Below are 25,573 nucleotides of genomic sequence, written 5' to 3'. Positions count from 1 at the left end.
GCCACTACTTGTCGCATTAAGCCGACACTCTTGGCAATAACTAGCACTGGTAAAGTAAATCCGTGGTTTGTTACAAAACCTACAAACATTGCTTTTATGAAGCTTACAAAAGTTGAAAAGGAAAAGCCCTTAATGCATAACACAAAAGAACAAAGTCGTTTAAAACAAGACGTCAAATAGACACTTTATTTTAAAACAAAGGAAAATACAAAAAACAAAACCATTTGAAACTATACAAGAGCCCAGAGCTGAGAACAGAAAAGTTTCATAACACATTCTCTTTCAGTGTGGCGGGTCAAGGTCTTGGGGGACGCATGCCTGGAGGAGGTGGCCCTGATGGACAAAGAAGAAAAATGAGGACATTATGTTAGACCTTAGTTATAAAACTAAGTACATAAAGTAGTATGACTAATCATTTCACAGTCTCATAAGACCATGTGTCTATTTTTAGGGACTGTTCTCTAACAAATCACTTTTTTTTTCTTAAAGTAAGTCGTTTGAGATCTTGCAACAGTAGCATACTAGTTTTAAATCATTATGACTGAGAGCACAGTTTATGGCATTTATTGGGGTATGGTGATCCTACAGTATGATCATGAGGAGGCATCCCAGTCACACAGGACGGCTGACAATGAGACCGAGTCCACAATAGTACAAGTATAGCAGAGTTGTTTTCCTAAGCATCGAGCAACAAATCCGAAATTGCCTAGCATTAACATACATCTCCTCTTACGCCGAACTTGGATTCAAAAGTAATAATAAATCTAAGTGCTCATCCACCTTGTAGACCACATATGCCTAATCAAACAATGTGACACCAGAAAAATCCTTAAGAAACCATTATAAAATTATTAGAAAAACCCAAGTTGGGATTAAAGTAATGGCACTACTATAAGACATTCTGAACTTCTGTACTTACCTGGCTCAATCAGTTTTTCATAATTTCATCTGATAGGTTTACTCTCCAATATGTAAATTTTTACTTTATCCCTGACTTAATAATAGATTTAATATTCACACTAATAATTTTTATTCCTACTCTATTGTGGCAATTGTTTTGTTCTATGTTGATATTTGCCACACCTCTCATTCCTGGCGGCGGCGGTCTCATGCCTGGAGGGGGAATGCCCATAGGAGCACCACGGCCAGGTGGCATGCCCATCGGTGGACCCATAGGTGGCCTCATGCCTGGGGGAGGACCCATCATGCCTAAGGAGAGTGCAAGACACCACATTCAGTTTAACATTCATGTTAAATGATCTGAGGCTCACACTGCATTTGAGTGTGATTCTGAGCTCAGAGTAATCCTGCGGTCTCATCATCAGTCTCAGTTTGCAAAAGTGTTCATCATGGCTTCAGAATCACAAGCTTCACCGCCACTCTACTCCGCAAACTGACAGGGGTGTTGGTATGTGGTATGGTGTGCCCCTTCAAACTGATCCGAGTGCAGTTTCATGGCAAAGCAAGCTCATTTTGATGGGGTAGGTTACCTGGAGGTGGTGCACCTCTACCCATGGGAGGAGGAGGGCCACCCCGGCCTGGTGGATACTGTGTGGGTGCACCAGCGATGCTAGCACCAGCTGCTGCTGCTGCCACTGTGCCTCTGCCCTGAGGGGTCATCACCTGGATGAAGAGACAAGCAAACAACCATAAGCAAAACACTGCATAAAAACCCAGTAATATAATTTATAACATGAACACTGTTCCCATAAAACATGCCTCTTATAAATATGCACTACCTCACCTAGAAGAGGACTCTAATAGCCAGGTGTGGTGTAGAACCAGCAAATCTAAACAGAATCGCACAAAGAAAATGAAACTTTAATGACTTACCTGTTGTGATGGGCCTCCGACTCCTCTTACAGGTCCAGCAAGCCCAGCAGGAGCCTGGGCCATAGGAGCTCCAGCTGGAACACCTCTACCTGCTGCTCTGCCCACACCTGGGCCTCCTGCCACCCCAGCCAGGGGCACTCTGGCAATGCCAGTCTACAACAGAAGACTTATTAGACATACAAATCTGAATGCATACAATATTTAACAATAAATAAAGAAGTTAACTTACATCTTTGGGAGGTGGTCCTTCAACAGTCATGGAGACCAGATTCTCTCCTCTGAGCAACACCAAACCCAACACTCGCTTCTCCTCCCTTTCTGGCTGCTTGGAATTTTTGGGTCTATGAAACAATCGGAAGCAGTGACGATAAAAGTTTTTAGACATGTTTCAGACAGTGAGTCAACCAACTTAAAAATAAATGAAAATAACCGATCCCCCAAAAGGTTTTGGATCGACCCCTCCCTTTCCCCCGAATATTATTATTTTTTTTAGACGCCCTTATCCAGAGTGACTTACATTTCTCATTACACATTTGAGCAGTTGATGGTTAAAGGCTCAAGAGTGGCAACTTGGTGGTGGTGCTGTTTAAACCAGGGACCTTCTAAACCAGTGTACCACTGATCTACCACTGATCCCTATTTACAATGTCAATACATAAATGGGGCAGGATTGTGCAATATAGAGTGACGAATACTTTTTCTGGCATCAGGTGCATTTACCTCCGAAGTACAACTCTCACGCTACCACTTCTGTAGCTGTTTCTTTTGCTGGCGCGAGAGGAAACTGTCCGCTCACGCGCAACAAAATGCTATCCTGCTTTAGTCACTTGTAACGGTTTGTACATGGAACAATGCTGTGAATGCAGTGAACAAATTAAAACTCCGCAAACCCTTGCAGACTTCAGTCACTATCTGTTTAGTAAGCCAATCATAGCTATTCATTAGTAAGCAGCAAGGGCAGGCATTTCTTCATAAACATTAGAATTTCTGAATTTTTAAGGAGACAATCTATTCCTTACATCATCCGGAATGTGTATAGCCAGGCTGAATAGTCGCTTACCATCAGCCCACATGCACGGAGCAGCAAGGTAAACCAGCCAGAGCAGGAAACTGCTCTTTGTTTCTCTTATTATTTATGTGATTGTGTTTAATTTTTTACTTTCTGCCCAGTAAGGTGACTTCTGCTATGGATGGTAAAGCGAGGGTAGAAAAAAAGATAGGATATCTACTGCCTTTGTGGATACCTTTTTAGACTTGAATGATTCGCGCTGCGTTGAATATGGTTAAAGCTTTTGCCAGACATTCACCCATGTGATTTTGCTTTTAAAAAAAACTTTGCATATTGCAAATCTGCCATCTTTTAAAGATTCTGTCCACTTGTGTATTTTGCATCATCACAACGGTATAGTTTTGTGTGATCAGTTAGGCGAGAGACAACCGAACTGTGTCGATCAATCATAGCACCACTAGTCACTACCTAAAAACACAACCATGCCCCACACACAAAAAAATAAATAGTTAGAAAAACAACTTTAAGGGTCTTCGTTTGAATGAAAGTTTTAATCCGTAATCCTTCAAGAGAAAGTAAAGATGTGTTTCGAGCTAAGCTGCACTACATGTTTGAGGAGAAAGTGGTGCTGGGTTTAAGTTTTGTCTCTGAATGGAATGCAGAAATGAAGATAAACTAAAATTCCTGTAAAAAGAGCACAATTTTGTACTATTACTTTCGCGTCTTACTTGATCTTTCTGAACTCGTCGCAGTCACACAGGATGAGGTTCATGTGTTTATCGAACGCTTTAAACGTCCCGATGAAGATCCGGCCGTCCTGCAGTATACAGCGCATCCTGTAGTCAATGTGCTGAAGCATCTTACTGCTCTTTCCGACCGTCTGGAAAACACACAAAACAAACATTGTTCCATTGTGTTCAACTAAAATCATTCATCGGGTATTATCACTGTAAACTCAACATGCCTCTGTGGTATACGAGTGTAATGCTACTAACGTAAAACTCGCGTTATTATATAATACGTTAGCGTCCTAAACAAAACCCTTAGCTTCCTTGCTAGCCATTGCAGTCGTGTAGGAACTGCATTGCTAGCTTTCCTTTTAACTTTAGACGCCATTTACAGAGCGGTTTTCTGTGAAACAAGTAAAACAGGATGGTTTCTACACTAAAAGGCTAATCAGCTAGCAAAGATGGCACCTCTGTACCCGCGTATCTGTGCTAGCTTCCCATTCATTGTGTAATGGTGTATTTTATTCAGCTTTTAAATGCAATATATTTTAAAGCTGCAAACATGTTTGTACTTTGCTTAATATTCACTATTAATTCAGCTTAGATATCATACAACTGTCTATTAATTACTTAGAGTTTGCCGCTCTGTGAGAACAGAACGTAAGGCAAACGTAGCTGCCCAACCATAATAAAAGTTTGTTGCTAATTATATTTCGTTCTTACATAAAATATATTAAAATAGCGTAAGCTGACAAAGGAAACGACCAGATGAATTAAGTCTTACCATGGTTGCTGTTGAGATGGCTCCGATTTAATTCGGATTCTGCCAAACAACTTTCAAAAATTGACCCGCGAAGCCAAAAGGTTGGCGCCGCTGAGTGCTTTCTTTATTGGAGGCTGAACGGAAACAGGTCCGTCCTGCAAAGTGCTCCCCCGGAAACACGCAACGCCCACGACTCGTTCCTGACAACAAACTCGGTTTACACAAAACTTATTAAAACTTAAAACTTTAAAACTTATTAAATTTAATAGAAAATCATAAATCTTCTTCGCTATTGTCTCAAAATTCTAAATTAATCAATGGAACCCTGTAATTCTTCTCTTTCTGCTATTTAGTTCCCTTATTTTTCCACTTTTTAGTTATTTATTTGTTTTTATTTGTTAGTTACTCTGTCTACTCTTATTATTTATTTGCATATTTTTGTTAAGTTTGCTTTTATTTTATATTTTCTATTTACCTGTGGATAGTTATTTGTCTAATTAAATTTTTTTTTATTCAAACAAAAAATTTGTAATTTATTTGTGGGGGCGGGGACTCTTACAGTAGGTCACAATGATATAGTGGCATTCACATCTATTACTATGTAATACTGTATATCTAACACCCTGATAGTATTGCCTATTAAATCAGGTTAAATCTATTTCAAAACACCTGGCATGACACCTGGGTAGCATGACAGATGAAACGGGTAAAATGGATTTTTTTTTTAATTAAGCAGCAGTTATTTTTATGATCTACTGTATGATAAATGTCTATGAAAGAAGCTGAGAAATGGTGTCATGCTTTATTTTTGGAGGTCAAATACGACATTTGAGTGTTGAGTGTTAATAGTAAGCAACACTTATTGTTATATACTGCCTGGCCATAAAAGTTGCCATTTCAGAAGTGTTAAATTACTGGGTTGCATTAAACAATGAAAACAACTAAGGAGATTTAAAGTTACTGGGAACTTTGTTAAGAATTTTTCAACACTATCAAAACTTGTACTGACTGTGCTAAATTGTGAACTATGTGAAATAAATGTGGTTGAAAAAAAAAACATAAATGGAGTTCATTTAAATGGTTGGTAAAAAATCAACAGAAAAAAACATAGCTATGATTAATGGTGGAAGTAAGGGCATTTCAACAGCAACACGTTACTAAACAGCAGTATCTATAACAGGCGTATAGCCTGTCTCAAAGCCTTCCTAAAGACTACACAACATTCGTCCTTTCTCAGCTTACACCACTTTGTCCTGCGCTTTGCCTTTGTCCTCTTCACCTTCCTCACCACCATTCTGTGTTGTCTGGCTACACTCTCCCTACCAACACTTTGCAGTCACTGATCTCTTTCAGATTACAAAGTCGACACAAGATGTAGTCAACCTGAGTGCTTCTGCCTCCACTCTTAAATGTCACCTTATGTTCCAGTCTCTTCTGGAAGAAAGTATTTACTACTGCCATTTCCATCCTCTTTGCAAAGTCCACCACCATCTGTCCTTCTACATTCCTGTCCTGAAGACCAAACCTGCCCATCACATTTTCATCACCTCTGTTCCCTTCCCCAACATGTCCATTGAAGTCTGCACCAATCACCACTCTCTCACCTTTGGGGATGCTCTGCATCACTTCATCTAACTCACTCCAGAATTTCTCCTTCTCTTTTAACTCACATCCTACCTGTGGGGCATAACCACTAACAACATTGAACATCACCCCTTCAATTTCCAGCTTCAGACTCATCACCCTATCTGATACTCTCTTCACCTCGAGAACATTTCTTACAAACTTCTCTTTCAGAATAACTCCTACTCCATTTCTGTTCCTATCCACACCATGGTAAAACAATTTGAATCCTGATCCTAAGCTTCTGGCCTTGCTACCTTTCCACCTGGTCTCCTGGACACACAGTATATCCACCTTCCTTCTCTGCATCATATTAACTAACTCTCTTCCCTTCCCTGTCATAGTCCCAACATTCAAAGTCCCTACTATCACTTCTAAACTCTTGCCTTTTCTCTTCTCTCTCTGCTTTCAAACATGTCTTCCTCCTCTCCTTCTTCAATCAACAGTAGCCCACATTCCACCGGCACCCTGTAGGTCAACAACACAGCAGTATGACCATAAGAAAAACATGATAGTGAGACTAATCAGGAAAGAAAGGCTTAAATATTCTAGGGAGCATTGGAAGATTGGACTCTGGAGCAATGGAAACAGGATATGTGGTCTGATGAGTCCAGATTGACTCTATCCCAGAGCAATGGTCATATTGGGGTAAGAAGGGAAGCACATAAAGCGATGCACCCATCATTCATATTGGCCATTATACAAGCCTCTGGAGGCAGTGTTATGATCTGGGGTTGCTTCAGTCGGTCAGGTCTAGACTTTATTAGATTATTTTGTTTTATTAGACATTATGTGGCAATAAAAAATGAAGTCAACTGATAATCTGAATGTACTGAATGACCAGGTTATCACATCAATTGTGTTTTTTTCCCCTTGGTGACACCGGCATATTCCAAGACACTGAAAGTGTTTCTGGGATCACAAGGAATCATTTGCACACATGAACTGGCCATTATATTGTGTGCTGTAATCAAAGATGAAAGTGACGGAGTGAAATTAGACTTCAGTGACACAGCTGCTGTTTTAAAATCCAGCCCATTCCTGCAACATCTTCACAGATTTGTGTGTTGTACTGTGACCCAGGCTAAACATGCCTCAGACATTAATGTGTTTATGTTCATGAAGACAAATGACTTTTTTTTCTCCAGTGAGATGTGTACAACCATGAAACTCGCTTCTTCAACTTTTCTCTCTGTAGCTTAGAGCTGCTTCAGAGCTCCAATTCTTGAAGACTTCAGCTGCTTGTGAATCGTGACAAGGGCTCGGAGGCACAAAGCCAAAATCCTGAGCTCCCATCTGTTTTCTACATCCCTCGCTCTTCCTTTCTCTCTTTAACCTTCTTGCACACAATCCAGCTAGCATTAAGTAGTGCTGTACCATACCTCATAAAAACACATTGTTATGGTCAACAGCTAAAGGAATTATTTTGAAAATAAAATGCAAATTATACACAGGCACACAAAAAAATTAAGCAATCATATTAGCCATAATAACATTTGGATACTGATTTGTATGTAATGAATTACAGCTAATTCACATCTGTTAATAATCAAAAACCTTTGTACATTGCAAATACAGATGAAATAACTAAACAATTTTTATCATCTTCGGCAGCACCACCAGCCTAAAAGTACACACACTAACAAATTCATACTGGTTGTATTCAATATTAGAATTGACTCATGACCAAGACAAGTTAAGCATTATATATATATATTTATTTCTTCAGTATTCTTCAGAATATTTTGACAAGAATCAACCAACTGTACACATTCACATAAGAAAAATAAAATTCATTCAAAATAACATTAAAACCCACTTATTAAAAGATAAGCTAAATGTTACAAGATTTACACTGTCATTGTTAGATAATAAAATGAAGAGATGAAACAGTCTGAAACATCTTGCTTTCCAACAGTTTTTAAGACATGATAACGTTAACTGTGTCCTGATATTTGCAGATAATGAAGCTCTAATTGCTCTCAGATGATTTGATGACAAATCATCCCAGAACAGTTAGACTTCATTATCTGCAGATCACAGGAAGTAATCTTAATATTGATATGTGAATTCTTTAAATCAATATCAACTAGGGGGTAAATACATTATTCAGTCAGTTGTGCATTGTGCCATCTTTAAATTTGAACCATACTTTTAAAACAATAGTAAAAAGACTCCTGAACATAGTAGCTCTTTTAAAAAATAGGAACTACTACTTTTACACAATAAATTGTTGATTTCACATCATTTCATTCATTTAAAGTTCAGTATAACAATCCATTTACTGTACACCATAACATGATATCGTAATTTTGCATAATTTTAATGTCAGGCCGGTTAATCTGGTAATTAGCCAGGAATCCACAGATTGGTCATTTGTTTACTTATTCTCAAACAGACACATCATTCAAACTGGAGTGCATTTGTCTGATTTATTGATGTGCTGATACAATGAAATAATGTTAACAAGCCTGACTTATTCAGGCATAGCCATTAGTTTTATGAACAAAACTAATTAAGAAAATAGGTACTACAACACCGACGTAAATGACACAGACTCACAGTTTAGAGGGCGAAGGGGGGTGTTGTATAGCCTATTAAAGAGGTTTCAAGCTCTCTTATTACCTCTATAAGGGGTTAAAGCTAGTGCTATACTAACCTTTCTATTAAGAAATGTAATGATTTATGTTTCTTGAACACAGATGTGATCAGAATAGAATTAGCTTTTTGAAGTTGTACAGTATATTAACATAATATTTATACAGTGCATCGCATTTTTTCAAATGATTCTAATTCCTAAAGCAAACACCGGACCGACGATTTATGTAAAAGGAAAACATTATGGATGCAAATGAAGCACCTCTGAGCAGTAGAAGATCTGAAATGCCCAAGCAAATGATTATTGGTAATTTTATTATTTGATGTTTACATTAAAGCCTGGTAGGATGTTTAAAGGGATAGAGCTTTTTTAGGACAGTTTTGCCGAAATATAAATGTGCTGAGAACATGCTCAGAAAGTGACAAGTGCATGGTCAGACGTGCATCTAATAAAAATAGGCTCACTTCCGAACATTTCAGGGGTTGATGATGCAGAGAGAAAAAAACCCTGTCAAACTGGAACTCAACCTTTTTTCTATTACTTTTATTTCCTAAACTGAAGCATAATTGCATTAACCATTAAATCTCATTTTACACGTAGGTCCTAGTATTAATATAGGAATCCATCTTCTGCCTTGCTCATTAAAAAAAAAAAAGTTTTCAAAAAATAGGAGACTTGTATTTCATTTCAGACACAAGAACTTGGATCATCACACCCAACTTATTTCATATGTTCTGATAATTTGGTTCACCAAAAGTAGATGGCTTAACTTGCACTAAAAGCATGCAGCCATTTCTAAAATAGGAAATTTTGTTCCAGTCATGTGGAGATTAAAACTTGATGCTTATTCTTTTTAGGAGTGTAGAACTACTAATCACTATTCTTGGATTGTAAGCCATTTACATATGCTTATATGCCATTACCTCTTTAGATAATTTCCTTAGCTGATATCTCAAAGTGGATTACCAGTATGATAACCTTCTCATCAGAATTCAAAAATTTAGCAGACTCACTCACCTACAAAAATAATTAATGGCCCATAAAGTATTATGAATAAAAAATAAAACTAAATATAACACAGTCGAGCTATTATATTTGCTGTATATTACTTATATGTACTTACATATAAGTAAGTGCCCAACTGTAAATGAGACACGTGTAAAGTTAAAACAAACAAAACAAAAACAGTCCTGTAGGATACTAATCATGAATCCAGGCAACCAGAGTGCATATCCTGGACAGGGTCTGTGTGTATGTCTTAAGTGAGGATGCGTTTATTTAAGCCCAGGGATTTTGGTGCATAGATGAATAACAAAGGCAGCATTATTACGAAGGAGTGAAATGTCAAACAATGCATCTCAAATCAGGGGGGAAATGTGAGCCTAAGTAATGTGATGAAGAAATTGAGTTTTCAAGAATCTTTCTTTCCTCACATCAACTTTCTCTTTCATTCATTTCAGCAGCATTCTCTCAGGAAAGTCTGAATGGTAAACTGCTGCCATGGAGACGTGCAAAGGACATGCAGGAGTGCAGATGTACGCATCACTCTTGGCCGAAGCCTTCCGTCTCTTCGATGGCAAACATCAACTTTTCTTTGAGTTGCTCGTAGCTCTTATAGGGAGGAAGATCCAAACGGTTGAAACTGTTGCGGTAAAAACAAAAATAAAAAAATATTGTTAAATGATACTTTTACAATTTAAACATTAAGCTGACACTTTAACCCAATGGAACTTAACAGTTGAGACAGGATACAACTGAGAGCAGCTCAACATATGTTAAATCTCACCACCAAGTCTGCAGTAAACTCACCATGTGTGGCTCCTTGGAAGCCAGTTCTCTTTTCCCACTTTCTCAATGCAGAATTTTTGTGGCCCATTGCTTCCTGTAGGGATAAAAAAAAAAAAAAAAAAACAGTATTATTCACATCCCAGGAAACCTTAATGGTGATGTGTAATATAAGACCAGTTACTACTACTTAATACACACGATGCATGTTGGAGCAGCTCATTACACTTACCCATGAGGTCGGTAAACCCCCCAACAGGAAGCCTGCAAGTCCCAGTCACAAACTGCAGCAAACGCATCCTCTTCTCATTGTCCATTTCTTTTATAAACTAAAAACAGAAAAGCGAAGGACTGAAAATACAGAGAGTTTTCTATCAAGCAGCGAGCTCACCTCTCAAAGTGCTTTATCAGTGACTGTGAACAAGAAGCCAGACTAACCTGCCAGAACCAGATAATCTGCTTGCTGCTGCGAGCATAATGTCTGTAGATTGTGTTCCTCTGCCAGTCTGAAAGATCAATTTCCTGCATTCCACACAGCATCACCTAAGGACACATTGATTTATACTATGATATGTCGTTTTATGATAAGCATTACTACAGTGAGTGGACTTGGAGAAATAAAAATTAAACTATGCATTTAATGGTCTCTACCTCCAGCTCTTTGGCATCAAAGTACTGCAGGTATTGCTGAGGCAGGACTTCATTAAAACCTTCAAAGAAAGCTTGAGTCTGTTCCTCAACGCCCCTGGATAACCTCCACTCTGCCACCAGTCTGAGGAAATATATAAATAAATATATAAAAAAATCTGTATTCTCAGGTAGAAACTCTGAGGACAGATACAACTACTGTATGCATTTTACACTGTATGCATTATCATGTATGCATTTTATGATATTTGAACAGGTATAAATACCTATAACATCCACATAAAACCACAAAACCAGCATGGGTAACTGTTTCCTTTCAAAATTCTTGTTATGCTTTCTGTGCGATAAATTAGTCTCATCCTGAGTTAAAAGAGAAATGCTCAGCTGTGCTACTTTCCTTGCAAGGCACCTCACAAAGTGTATCGATTCTAAAGAGTCAGGAGATCAATTTGCCTTGCAGGCAGCAGAGGGCTCTTAAAATTAGACTACTCCTAAACTCCCCTCAGATCCTCTGCCCATGTTTTATAGAGTCTGATATGTTTTGAACACTTTTCTGGTTACAACCTCCACATGTCCTGTATTGGTTTCCAGCAATAGACATTTGACTGCTTAAACACAATGGGCATTTTCAATTTAAGTTTAATAAGTTTATAGTCAAGTATTTAGGGGCAACATATTTTTACATGTTTAAAAAAAAGAAAAGGTGTGTTGGCAAATTTGCCTCTTGCTTTAAAAGGAAGGAATTTTACGTTTACTGTCAAAATGTACCAGACTCTCTAAAGCAGTTAGACATCTGGCTTGCAAGTATGTTCAGGAGTAGTACAATAAGACTTTTAATGCTAATACCTGATATACTCCTCCTTATTTTCCTCTGTTACAAGAATGTTTCCACCGTCTGGCTTCAGCTCATGAGTTGTGATCTCGCCCAAGATCTCCTTATCCACTGAGAAATACATCTCCAGCCCACACTCCTCCAAATTGTTCTCCCTGTGTGTAAATGCCATTGCAAATATTATTCAATAAAAGGATCAGCAGAAAAAAAAAAACACCGTCATAAAACTATTTCATCATATTTCTATAACAAAAATGATAGATATGACATCTCCAATCAGGTAGTTCAAATGAGTAAATACCTTTATTATATTGTATAAATACCTTTATAATATTATATATTATTCATTCAAAGAATGAATCACTTTTCTCAACCCCTTACCATATATATAACCTTGTCCTAAACATCACAAATCCTTTCTTTCTTTTTTGCTCATCACATGACAGTCTTTAACAGATATTGCTCTGATGTGAGTAATATGAGTATTATAGACAGCAGAATAGTTTCACTAACTTGATCCAGATCAGAGAGTTGTAAAACTCAGGGTCAATGGATTCCAGGTCTTTCAGAGCCAGAGGCTTGTTTAAGATCCGCTTATAGAAGGGCAGAGAGAAGCCGGTGTCTATGAATTTCCCATGAAACAAAGCCTGGGGCAAAAAAGATGATTTACAGATAATTAAACAGAGTTAACAGACTAACGGCATTCAGGTACATAGAAATAATTATGTTAGTTTACTGTTCTCCGTTTTAGCCAATGTGTCGCATTTCCAATGTAACATGCCTTATACAGTTAAATCGACTAAATGAACTGAGACAAAATTGGTTCTTAATGCTAACTAGCAGTCTTCGGTTATGTCTTAGTTTAGCATTTATACAAAAAATTGAAAATGTGTGTGTACCATGGCAATAAATCTTCCGATAAACTTGAAATATTTGAGGTGGTCTGGGTTTATGGACGAGGCAGGGTTGATCTGCAGACAGTAGTTGTCTTTACCCGCATATTCAAAAAGACAGTACATGGGGTTCAAAACTTCATGAGACAACAGGAAAAACCATTCCCTGTAACACACACACAGACACAATAAAATATTAAATATCATAGACTAAAAAAATGAAGCAATGAACACACAGATACACTTATACTTGAAGCAAAAATTCTTTATCCTAAATTATGACAAACATCTTATGGTTTCAGGATATGTATGGATCTGTGTAATAAACATACCGCGCTACTCCTCCATAGTCCAGTCCCTCCTCCCCTGGAAAGATGATCCACAGTCTTCGCCTTAGATCATGTGGATGAATGCTCATGATCTGTGAAATAAATGTTTGGACTTTGAACTATCCATCAGCTGTAAATAAATTATTAGGCAACTGGTTAATCAGGTGAACTGTGTAAAGGTGTCCATGCAGACCTGCTGAAATGAATCCTCGAACAGTGTCTTGCGACTGACGTGGATTTTGATATGCTGAGGCCTTGCCAGTTGCTGAAGTGGGCAAAATTAATTAATTAATTAAATGTTTGTTATAAGGAAAAAAAATCTGTTCTTATATATGCCATGTACAAAGTGCTTGTATAAAATTCATTTACTAACATTGTTACAGATTTAGAACATACCTGACACCAAAAGCGGAAATAGTGCACTTTAGCTTTAAAGTCACGCACATAGGTTATCTGAGGGCCATTCTCACTGTGTAAAATAGAGACATGGTTAAAACTGACAAGGTGCATAGACCAATATGCTCCAGTAAACTGAAATGGCCTTAAGGAACATCTATTAGCATGATAATTATACAAAGATTTAGCCAGGTTTATAATAAATCTCCTAATTTAAGCTACACAAATAAGCAAAAAAAAAAAAAAAAAAAAAAAGACTAGTATAGGGCTCACAGTGAGGATTTGCCAGTGCGAGGGTCGATGTAGGTGGTTGTTCTTCTGTTATGGTCAACAAAATATGGAATCCCGTCCACTGTGAACCGCATCTCCCAGCCTTCTGGCAGGGGCTTTTCGTTCAACAACCTGAACCACATATCCACACATTTGACATATTTACATACAATTTATACCAATAATTAAAGCAAAGTTGATGTCTTTGTCACAATCTACTATAATGTTTTTTTGGCATCAAAATGGAGAACAGCAACATAAAATATAGTTGCAAGCAATGATGAACGGACCCAAACACTTGTGTAAATATGGCACACATTTAAAGCATTGTCATGGCTGGACATGTCTTTCTGGTGTGCCAATGTGGCAATGGCACAGGTTCTTGGGCCGATCATCATTGCATTATAGCCACGCTTAAGGCCTAGACTAGCAGGCGTCCTAATCGCAGCAGATTCCAACCTGTCTGCTGATTTCCATGAGTTTTTAAACAGAATGCGTATGATCAAACAATAAAATAAGAAAAAAAAATATCCTTCAAAAAACAAGAGGACATTAGCACTACTAATACAGCATTATCAGAGTGATTGGGATGATGACATATTCATGACTTCATCGTGCTAATGTCGTAGTGCTTGGGCCCTAATTAAAGCTATCAGTTGTTTTTATAATGAATATTTTCCTACCCCTGAGTACGAGGATCTTCCCACTGTGTTGAACGTGTAGGATGATGAACAAAGTACATTCTTCCATTTGTGTCAGTTCGCTTCTCTGTAAGCATAAAAGGAAGGCATTCAAGCCAAGCTAAAACACTGTGCCAAATCCAGACTAGGATTTAAAATTTCATACTTTGGGATTTCATTCTTTAGACAATTAACATGGTTGAGATGTCAGATTGATAGAAAGGGTAAGTGAATAAGGATGTGTTAGTGATAGTCTCACCCCATCCCTGTGGTAAAGGACCCAGCGGGTCAAACTCTTTATTAGGAGCTGGCCCTAGCTGATCCTGTAGCTAAACAGAAAAAAGAGAACAAAAAGCGAGGAAGAAAAATAAATAAATAAATCACATAATAGCTTAATTAAAGCAAGTAACAAAAAACTTTTAGCTGGAGCAATTAAAACATGAGGAATTTAGTGAAAGGTGCAAATGTGTGTGTTCCTACCCCAAAGATAAATCTCTGGTTAAATTGATGCATGGCTCCCTGTAACTGGCTCTGCTGGTTCTGCCACTCCTCATAATTCCTCACAGATTCTGCGGTGGGCCGCTGCCACGTGGTGCTCCGGCTAATGTGATCCACATAATACACTCTTCCCATTGGGTCCACACGACGCTCCCAGCTAACCAAAAACAACACCTTTCATTTAATAACCTTTCATTTAGCACAGTACAAATAGATTCGTTAAATATTATTTTAGTGCAGACTTTTCTTGGTTTTAATATTTTTACTAAGCTCTGATGCTATCATTAATCATTTAAGGACAAATATATAAAGTAACTGGAAATATCAACGCATTAAAAAAACATTACCCAGGAGGCAAAGGTTCAGGCCTCTCCCAGGTGGTCTTTTTCTCAATGTGATCCACATAATAGATACGACCATTCTGATCCACCCTCTGCTCCCAGCTACAATATCCAAAACACACACAAGGATACCAACTCAAATAAATAAACTGTTCACTGTTCAGAGTTTTTCTTTTCTTAGCGCTTAACTCAGTGTAAAGGAGTCATAAAAATCTCTGAATCTGATGCTGAAAGATTTTTCCAAACAGAGAGAAAAACGCACCCAGGAGGAAGTGGGCCGTTGTTGATGGGGGACACTCGGCGGGGAGTGGGGCTCACTCTAAGGGCTGGCCCTGACCCCGAGTTTGATCCCTGGCCTGCTGCCTCTCCGTTTACACATAAGCGTGGTGATGAGTCTGGACTTGGACCACCACTGCCATGGGTGGGAGTAGAGCCAGTAGAAGAGGCTGAACAGACCAACAGTTGAATATTTAGACCAAAAAGATTTATAATGAATGAAAATAAAAATCAATAATTTATTTCATTTATGAATAATACTCCTAAAAAAAGAGTTTTTGTCTATTGTATAGAAAATAGAATTAAATATATTTTATTGTCATTGAAACATTTAGCTTGTCCAACAAAATTATGTGCTTTACACATATTACACAATATACATAAATTACATTTTACACAAGTTGCACAAGATACAGTTACGCATATAGCACAAGATTTACACATCTTTCAAAAATAATTGTAAAAAGCTTGTAGCAACCCCTTGTTGGGAGCAGCCGAAAGACCAACAACAAATTGACCTAAAGATTTCACTGATTTAATGCTTATACCACTTTAGGGTAGGAACATTCAAGTCTGATTAATTAAGTACAATTCTGAAAGAGCAACAATAAAGGGAAAGAGATACCTGTGGAGTGTGGTCTCTGAGGAGAGGGAGGAGGTGGTCTCTGGGGTCTGGGAGGCCTTGGGGGTCTCAGTGCACCTGTAGAAGTTAAGGGGGACCCTTTACTTCCCACAGCATGACCATTGGGCAGAGAGGAATCATCAGCATTGTCACTGGAGGGTGAGGAATCTCGACTTGATCTAAGACACAAAAAACAAACGTGCTAGGTATTTTTTTAAGGATAAAAATATTGTCTTAAAATGATGGTACATTGGCTTCAGGAACAGGGTAAAATGTTCAACTTAAATAGGAATAAATAAGACATGTCTCCTGATTGTTGGATTTCATAGCCATAAACCAAAAGATGTTTTTAAAGGAAACAACATTTAGATATAATAAAGACAGAAATGTATTCAGAGTACATAAAAACATTAACATATGGTTATTAAAGAACAAGATGATGAAAGAGAAAACTGTTTTACCTTCCAGCTGGCTCTTGGTGGGATTCCCTATTTGGTAGACCATCTGAGGGAAAAAAAAAGAAGCATTATTAATTAATAAAAAAGCTACAAAGAGCATTAAAACTTTATTTTTGTCTTTATTATTATTTTTATTATTTTATTAGTTATTATACTAGGATGTTTGTTAGTGAAAATATGCAAAAACCTTAAATCTTAAGTCTTAACTAGGAATGCACAGTGAAATTGCATGGGTTTGTTTTTTGACACCGGATCACATTAAACATCTAAGAGCATTTTTTAAGCAAGCCCTTACAGATTGCTTTACAGTAAGGTACATTTTCTAAATACTATAAAGACTTGTTTGTTGCATTTCACATTATCATCACAGGTGCAACTGCATTTTACTCTGGCAATGAATCTTCTGCTCAGCTCAGCATAAGGGTTAAACCTGTACAGGGCTGATCTTACTGTATGTTATGAACAAATATGTCTTACTGTGCTTCTGTTCCTCAGAAGCAAATGTTTCAGGATCCACTTGCATTCCATCCAAACACACAGACAGATCTCCAACCACGTCACTGCTATCTACAGCTGTACTCAGAGGCAGAGTCCGGATAACCTCGTGAACTACAGGAAGGGAAGAGATCTGTTAGAGGGGAGTAAAATGTGGTAATTAAAGCTAATAATAATCAAATTCCATTGTTTTTTTATTTGTAGGGTGATTTACCGATACACACTGTCACTAAGGAGGATTACAGAAATCTGCTGTATGTTTAAATGCCCACTGAGAGAGCCAGCGGGATTAGATACTATAAAATCACTCAATACTAAGTGTGTAAAAGTGTGTTCATAGTAAACATTATAGTCCAAAAGGAAATTCTTAGGTACAAATCCAAAATAACCATGCAAGGTGCTGTACTGGCACAAGGTGGAGTTTTGGGCATAAAATGTTTTAAGGAAGGAAAATGTTGAGGATGTCCATGTGTGAATATTAAACCTAAGCAAAATGTTCCCACGGCAACAAACAACAAGAAAAACAAGATTCTACAAAAACAACAACAACAACAAAAAAACACGACATACTTTAGAATAAAGGTCTAAAGCTGTTTCCTAGGTTGTATAGTTAATAAATTTATCTACAACAAACGTATGTGACATCAACCACAGCCCCATACACTGCACAGGACGTGTTCTGTTCCTCTCAGGCACCACACAGTAATAAAACACTTCTAAAAAAGATCTCAGGATAAATAATTTATTCCTTACCACCAGTAGCAGCAGCAGAAGGTACTGATCTACCTTTTGCTATCTGAAGAAATACTTCATGCTTGTGCATCACATTTACATACCTAAAGATTGTGCAGTTTCTATAAAAACCTTGAGAAATGATCTGCTAATCAAGCTAATCTTCCTCAACAGTAAAGCAGGGATTAAATTACATACACAGGATCCTGGGCATAAACTTCAAATGTGAGAGATAACAGGACTTACTCTTCATGTCGTTCGATTTAAGGGTCTCACTGACTTCCAAAGTTGCCATTCCCAACAAAATGTCTGCTTTGAGGGTCTGATGACTCCAGACACGAAAAATTAACTTGCTGAAGGGGGTAACGATTCTAAAGAAAATAAAAAAAGAAGCACAAAATAACCCAAAGGGGGAAAAAAACATCATTAAGTAATCTCAATGTGGGATGGCATCTTTTTGAACTTACACTGTGAGGGGCTGCTTCCATTTAGGGCTGTGTGTGTTGGTGCACTTCTCGGTTTTTTTGGACTGACCATCTACGGCTACCTCCACATATGGACTAGGCCCGAACCAGTTCCTCTTGTTCTCTTTCAGCTTAGCTGACAAAACTAATGACCAAGTAAAAACCAACACATTCTTAACAACAAATCTTAAACAGAAACTGGGTAGACAAATACTTTATTTACTATATATATACACACACACAGGGCCGTCAAAAATTATCTGCACTCCGGTTATATTAAAACCTCTCTTGACCACAAGAGTCTTATCAGCGCTTTTCGTTCAAGGCTACTGTCTCCCCAGTCACCGCTGTGCAGGTGTGAATGTATTACATCAGTTTATATGTAATTGCAATGCAAGCAACAATGGATGGCTCACTTATGATTTGCACAAAAGAAAAGCAGCGTTCAGGGTTTGGTGGCTCGCAGCTCAGACTAACACATATTTTAATGAGGGAATGCGAAAGCTTATTGAAAGTGTATTGACATTGAGATTATGTCGAAAAATTATGTATTTGTATTTTATAAAAGTTACACGTTAAATTCTACAGCATTCTACAGAGTGTAGATAATTTTGACCCTTGTTCATATCATATAATTGGTTTTATCAAAACATACTTGGTTAAATGTGGTACATGCAGCTTTAAGAAATACTCGCCTATTATCTGTAATTGGGCCTTCATTTTGTAGCCATTAACAGAAGCTGCTGTGGGTTTAGATGCATCTGTGGTGGGGGAAAAAAAAAATAAGCAAAATTAAAACTGACATGCATTGAAATTTTAAAAGATATTTGTCTACATATTTACAGGACAATGTAGATGTAGTTGTTCACTTTTTGGTCATTGTTTAAAACATTTACTTTCATTTTAGCGTGAGTAATTTTAATATTGCCTTTCAGTTTCTTTTTTTTTTTCACGATTTTTTCCCTAATTTATTCTTGTCCAATCCCACACTGCCACAATAAAACTACTACTACCACTCAGTCAGGAGGGGCAAAGACGATCACATGTTTCCTCTGAATCAGGTGACGCCAGCCGACCGCATCTATCCAAACTGTTTGCTAACGCACCGTTGGGGGCGGCACACTCGTGAGCTCACAGACACCCCTGATTGGCTGTAGAGCCATAATTAATGCGAAAGCACAAAGTACCTCTCATCCCTCCCCTCGGAGAGACCTTGGCCGATCAGCTCTTTCTAGACCTCCAGCGGCGAGAGGTTACAGCATCACTCAGGAATTGAACTATCGATCTACAGATGGTAGGGTGAGCACTTTACCACTGCATATGTCCGTAAGTATTGGCTTATTTAAAGCAACAAAAGTGATGTATAAGACATGCATGGCACATATGTAACAGACCTACGGCAAGGAAATGTAGGATTATGTGTTATAAAAACCTTAATTAAAGTCAGTTAAATTAATTAAAGTTAAATCACATTATTTGATCACAAAGGACATCATAAATTTTTAGAATTAGATTCACACTTCTTATAAAGTAAGATGATTCTTTGACTGCGAGAAAATTACTTTACATCCTAAAATTTTCCCTTCAGGTGAGGTCATAAGGACAAACCAGAATGTTCTATGCCCTGACAAGTTAGGGGAAATACTGTCAAGAATAGTTTCCCCATTTCCTACATGTGAGAACTGACGAGGAGGAGTACACTCATGGTCATGTTCCCTGCCTCATAGTTCACACAGGATATGCAGTACTTACTATAACTGGTTTACTAAACTGAAGTGGAACTGAAGTAGTGATGAATACAAACAAGTATAAAACTAAGTGTATGCTCACAATTAATACAGTTGTCAAAAAAAAAGTTTTTGTTTGAGTACAAATCTATCATATACAACAAAAATACCAGTAAATTGCATCTTGCTTCATTTGTGTCACATGTTGTGTTTCTCTATGCGCAATGAGAACAGTAGGCTTTTTTTTTTTTATTATTATTTCTGTTTATTCTTAATGCAGACAAAAGCTGAAATATTTCAGTTTTAAAGTACACAAACAGGCTTTGTTTCTACTGTAATAAACCTTGTCTGATAACTTGGACTCGTATCCCTGGTGTAACCATTTGTAATAAAGTGTCACAGAACAGAACCATACTGATAGATAACAGCCTGTTCAACATTTTTTACATTACATACTTAGCTTCCACAAACGTCCTTGTCAGACGAATGGCATGAATGATGAGACAAAACAGATAATACCCTTCAGAATCCACTTGCAGACATGGAGATCTTCACTTCATTGATCTCTCAAAACCATTTCACTTGGATGTAGTTTGTCAAGGGACCATTCGACATCGAGTTACTGCTTCAATTCCTTAAAAATGAAAGTGAAACATACTTGTGATGTCCTTGTGAAGTTTCAATAAAGCTGTGTTTGTTGCTGGAAAATGATCCATCCTGTGACTTCAGATTGCATAGTACAACATGTTTCTTAATGACTCAGCAAACTGCCATGGCTGTTAATTCACCAATAGAGAGTTTACCAAGCACAGGGTGTTTGTTGTTGGCAGCTCATTGACCAACTGAGAAACTTAAGTTTCTGGGTATACACTGGAATGATCTCCACCTGATCATCAAATTCTTTATTTCATTGCATCCAGGTTTTCTTTCAACAGATGATTGCTTTAATGATACAAACTGCTCTCTTCTACTTTCACATCAAAATGCTGTGCCATCGCCTTCACACATCATTGGTCCTCTCCGGCCGCATGCTACACTGCAGTTCTCTTATTGCTATTTTATTTCTCGCTGCGCATATTCCCTTTACTACCTTTATATTTACTCTCCTTTTTCCACGTGTGCTGTTGGTCTCTATATATCCCTGCTGAGGAAATCCCTCTTCTTCACTGCACCACAAATGTAAAGACAACTTCCAATCTGGACAAGTCTCTGGCGTCTCGTGTGCCGCTCATCCTGTCAAGAGATGATTTATGGTTATAAACTGTGATGCAATTTTAAAGCGCATTTTAATATCTCCTTAGTACAGAAATAAAGGAAGTCATTAAAGTGCTTCAGAACAGAACTAAAAACCGATCACTTTCCAAAGATGTACCTTGAATATTTACAGTAGCAGAATTGTTGCCAAGTCTTCCTAGATAACTGTGTACATGCCCTAACAGCCATGGAAGTACATCTCTCATATGCTCACCTGGTGTTTTCAATCTCAACGCGACCTCTGTGCCTTACAATAAAATGTATTACAATGTTTATTCACACATTCTGAGTAACTGCTTTATCCTAACCTTGGATGGATTGAATCTGAAGCTTATCCCGGGGCGGTAGGCCAGTCTAGAGCAGTGTATTATGATATGTTTAAGTAAATTAGCCTACTCATTCATATCTATACTTTATTTCTGATAATAGAATAAGCTGATAATAAGAACACAGGTTATTTAGGTCTAAAAGTGCTTTCTTAAATTTTTTTTTTGACTTTTTTAAGCAATAACATTGAGTGTTAAAAAAAGTCAGTAAAAAGACCTTACTGGTTAACACACTGGTTTCCAGTTTTTAATTAAATTAAATGTCTTTGGTTCATATTATGAAAAGTAGTGGTAAACACTGTGGCCTTGCACCTCCAGGGTCGAGAGGGTTCGACTCCCACCTTGGTTCTGTGTACATGTTTGCATGTTCCCTCCATGTTTGGTGGGTTTCCTACCATAGTCCAATAACAGGCAGATTGGGCTAACTGACATTTCCAAATTTCCCATAGTTAGTGGGTGGGTGCGTGAGATTGACTGGCTCCCCAGCCATGGTGTACCACCCCTAGGGCCCAAAGCCCTGGGATAGGCGCCAGGTCTCCCATGATGGGGAGGATAAGCCGTATACAGAATGAGTAAGAATGAGTGATGGTATTTCACTCTATGTAATAATCTCACTTTCTGTGTAATAAATGTTGCCAACATCTGTAAAACTGCTGGCTATAAACACCAAAATGTGTTTGAATTGTTTTAAGGTTTAAATATGCTTCACTAGGAATGTGCATATTGATGACATAAAGTTACATACAAGTTATAAGGAATAAAATTAATCAATGATAATTCTGTAGTTAAGGCACTGGGCTACTGATCAGAAGCTAGTGAGGTGGGCAATTTATTTCCAGTTAGGTATTAGTTCTGTTAATGTGGACTCCCTGTGGTTTTTACAGCATCACTGCATCTCTGTTTTTCCCAACACAAATGATTTACTTTATTTTGTTTAAACGTACAAACATCAGGCTGATAAGTGAATGTCAGTTCGTCAGCGCAGAACATCTCTTTCCATCAAATCTTATATCTGGGTAAACCCACTGAAAAAACTATTGCTGCCAAAAGGCCGAAGGAGACTAAGTAGAAAATCATACTGTATGTATAACCCAACTACGTGTAGGAGTCTGTCCAAAGTTTTGTACATTGTATTGCGCTCAATACTTTATGGCATGGCTTACACAAGATGTTGGAAACACTCCTTTGAGATCTTGCTCCATGTTGACATGATTGCATAATGCAACTCAGGCAGATTATTCAGGTGCACGGCCATGCTGTAACTCTCCTAAAGATGGTCTACTCGATTTGCTTGGGAGGCCCATGAAAAACGCTGAACTCATTATGTTTATATACATCAGTTTGAGACGAAGTTTGTTTTGTGACATGGTGCAATATCATGCTGGAAATAGCCATTGGGTGATGGGGATATTGAGGCCTTGAGTGGATGCACATGTTCAGAAACAATACTCCAAGAGGCCTGATTGGTTCATTACTTTACCTCCACCACCTTGTACTGTTACCACAAGGCATATTAGGTCAATAGATCCATGCTGCCAATTTTGATTCTACCATCTGTGTGCCTCAGTAGAAATCGCCTTAACAGACCAGGCTACATATTTCTAGCCTTCTGTGAGCCAGCTTTCTGTTTTTGGCTCACAGAAAAGAAACCTGACGTGATCTTCTACCGTTGTTACTGCATCTGCATCAACGTTTAATGTGTTGTGCATTCTAAGACGCTTTTTTGCCCTCTATAAATGTACTGAGTGGCTATCTGAGTTACTGTAGCCTTTCTGTTGGCACAAACCAGTCTCGCTATTTTCCATTGACCTCTCTCATCAATAAGGTGCTTAAGTCTGTAGACCTGCCCTTCACTGAATGTATTGTTTTTTCTTTTTTGCACCATTCACCATAGTAGAGACGGTTGTGCATGGCATCTCAGGAGATCAAGAGTACCATAAACATTCAAACCAGCATTAAGCACTAAAAACTGTAAACTGATGAGTAATGTAATCATTACCTGAAGTTGCTGGCCGGAATGTGCATAATTTGATGGACTGCACAGCTGCCACAAGCTTGGCTGATTAGATATTTGAACAAATTATTTAATAATGTACCTAATAAAGTGCTCAGTGAGTGTTTTTAAATATATACATATTAAACAGTTGGATTTAGATTAACACAGTGGGAATATTGTTGTCACCTGAGACTTATTTTATTTCCCACTGGGTCATGTTATTTTTTTCCACCTTGGTCTTGAAATGACATAGAGATGATTTGGCAAGACACACACACACACACACACACACACACACAAACTTACCAAAGGAAATGCGAAAAACAAACACTTCTCCAGGCCTGCAGGGACGTGGTACAATTGGACTTTCTTTTCTTCACTCAGGCCACGAATCACCTTTTCATCACCTCTTCCGTTTCTTGTGTTGTCCAAGTAGGATAAAGTGAACAAGTGATGAGTTTTGTTTCCTAGAAGATTTCTGAGATCTGCAGTGGCAGTCTTGTACATGGCAGCTTCGCCAAGTACCACAACACATCCACACACAGGTGACATTATCAACACACACTCCTATGTGTGTGTGTATATATATGTGTGTGTGTGTGTGTGTGTGTATATATATATATATATATATATATATATATATATATATACACACACACACATACACTTTATATATATCCATATATATACGAATGTATGTATATACAGTACACACACGCTGCTTCTGTCCAACACGAGTGAAGTTGCACCGACATGCATCGCGGCGTGACGTCAGCGCTACCATTTCTAGAGCCAAATATCAAACAGTTGACAGTAAACCCATATCTTTACATAACGCACAAGATGTTACATTTCCCCGTTACGTCCTGTTTTTTTCTTTATTTCAAATAAACAGGAAAAGGCAGTCATATTTTATATCCCAAAAGCTTATTTGTTGTTTCTATCATATTAACTCCTGACACTTAGAGGCAACTCGTCATAGCGTTTCCCTGACAGGAACTGAACAGTTATAACTCTGTAGTAAGATAGCCTAGACGCCGAACACCGGGGCACGCCTCTAATCTTTCAATGTTGTTGTAATTTAAGCGCTGCAGTTAATCCCGGTATTAACGCCAAGTTAGCCACCGAGTTAGACAGTATTGTCCTGCGTTAAATTAAATAAGCTTCAAATTACAAAGCCAATATTTTAGCGTTAAACAGTCTTAGACCTACTAGCACAAGTTTGCGCTTCTAGTGTCAGTAGTAACTGCTGGTGTTCAGGGTGAGATGCAGACAGAGTACACAGCGCTGGGTGAAGTTCAGTGCTGAACGCGCTAGCCTCCGCGCGCGCCGCCCAAACCACAACTCGCTAGAAACTGCTAGCTAACCGGCTAACGCTAGCGGAAAAACAAGGCTGTTTATTTCAGCCTGTCGTTGTTGTTTATAGTTACAAAACAGGCATTACCTGATTTTTAATCAATGTACGTGGCATCTGACGTTCACCAGCTGGACAGTAAACAGACGTCCATGTATCTGCTCGGTTGGTACATGTTGCCGTTTAATTCCATTGACCAAAGGTCTTCCACACGGCCTCCTTTACCGGTCACGTGACTCGCTGAACCATGACGTTGATGACGGTCTCCAGTCTAAGCTCAGAACATAGCAACCGCGTGGGTTACCAATAGCAACACCAACTTACAACAACAACAACAACGACAACAACAACAACAATAATAATAATAATGTAAAAAATATTGCTATATAAAATTGTAAATTAAAGTTACTTTCATCAAAGCCCACCAGATAGCACTGTTGATTTTTTGTGTGTTTTACGACTCTGAAAGGACTTTACATTCAGGTAAAGCATCTGAGCTCTTTAATACACCCTGGTAGCTATTGCTAATTAATTAAGAAAATAAATCATGCTCAGCACCGGAAATTAATATAAAGGAAACTAGACAGCAATATTTTTTAGGACTGAAACAAAAATTTTAACAAGTAATTTTTTTATCTATCA

General features: G+C 38.0%; 2 protein-coding genes across 5 annotated transcripts; both read right to left on the bottom strand.

The window, feature by feature from the left end:
- Window positions 1-172: 172 nt before the first annotated feature.
- Window positions 173-4,505, bottom strand: snrpb (small nuclear ribonucleoprotein polypeptides B and B1). Its single transcript, XM_053497816.1, has 7 exons — window positions 4,355-4,505; window positions 3,571-3,722; window positions 2,063-2,174; window positions 1,834-1,986; window positions 1,491-1,623; window positions 1,084-1,209; window positions 173-333 (listed from the first exon to the last, which is right to left on the bottom strand). The coding sequence occupies exons 1-7, from the start codon at window positions 4,355-4,357 to the stop codon at window positions 296-298; spliced, it is 717 nt and encodes a 238-aa protein (XP_053353791.1). The 5' UTR covers window positions 4,358-4,505; the 3' UTR covers window positions 173-295.
- Window positions 4,506-7,668: 3,163 nt separating this feature from the next.
- Window positions 7,669-25,165, bottom strand: itcha (itchy E3 ubiquitin protein ligase a). Of its 4 annotated transcripts, none has more exons than XM_053498289.1 (26): window positions 25,022-25,163; window positions 23,884-23,995; window positions 20,458-21,234; window positions 18,970-19,035; window positions 18,278-18,419; window positions 18,057-18,181; window positions 17,061-17,192; window positions 16,587-16,629; window positions 16,129-16,304; window positions 15,490-15,673; window positions 15,234-15,329; window positions 14,869-15,043; window positions 14,648-14,717; window positions 14,392-14,476; window positions 13,712-13,840; window positions 13,439-13,511; window positions 13,236-13,307; window positions 13,046-13,134; window positions 12,720-12,879; window positions 12,334-12,467; window positions 11,835-11,975; window positions 10,992-11,112; window positions 10,779-10,883; window positions 10,573-10,669; window positions 10,365-10,437; window positions 7,669-10,197 (listed from the first exon to the last, which is right to left on the bottom strand). In XM_053498289.1, exons 4-26 carry the CDS (start codon window positions 18,992-18,994, stop codon window positions 10,098-10,100), a joined length of 2,547 nt encoding a protein of 848 aa, XP_053354264.1. In that variant the 5' UTR covers window positions 18,995-19,035; window positions 20,458-21,234; window positions 23,884-23,995; window positions 25,022-25,163; the 3' UTR covers window positions 7,669-10,097. The 4 variants fall into 4 exon arrangements, with proteins under 4 accessions (XP_053354264.1, XP_053354266.1, XP_053354265.1 ...); XM_053498291.1 differs by having other exon boundaries at window positions 20,521-21,234; XM_053498290.1 differs by lacking the exon at window positions 23,884-23,995.
- Window positions 25,166-25,573: the final 408 nt, after the last annotated feature.

This window comes from Clarias gariepinus, chromosome 6, assembly GCF_024256425.1.
Source record: "Clarias gariepinus isolate MV-2021 ecotype Netherlands chromosome 6, CGAR_prim_01v2, whole genome shotgun sequence".
Lineage (NCBI taxonomy): Eukaryota > Metazoa > Chordata > Actinopteri > Siluriformes > Clariidae > Clarias > Clarias gariepinus.
This window is presented reverse-complemented; position numbering and strand designations above follow the sequence as displayed.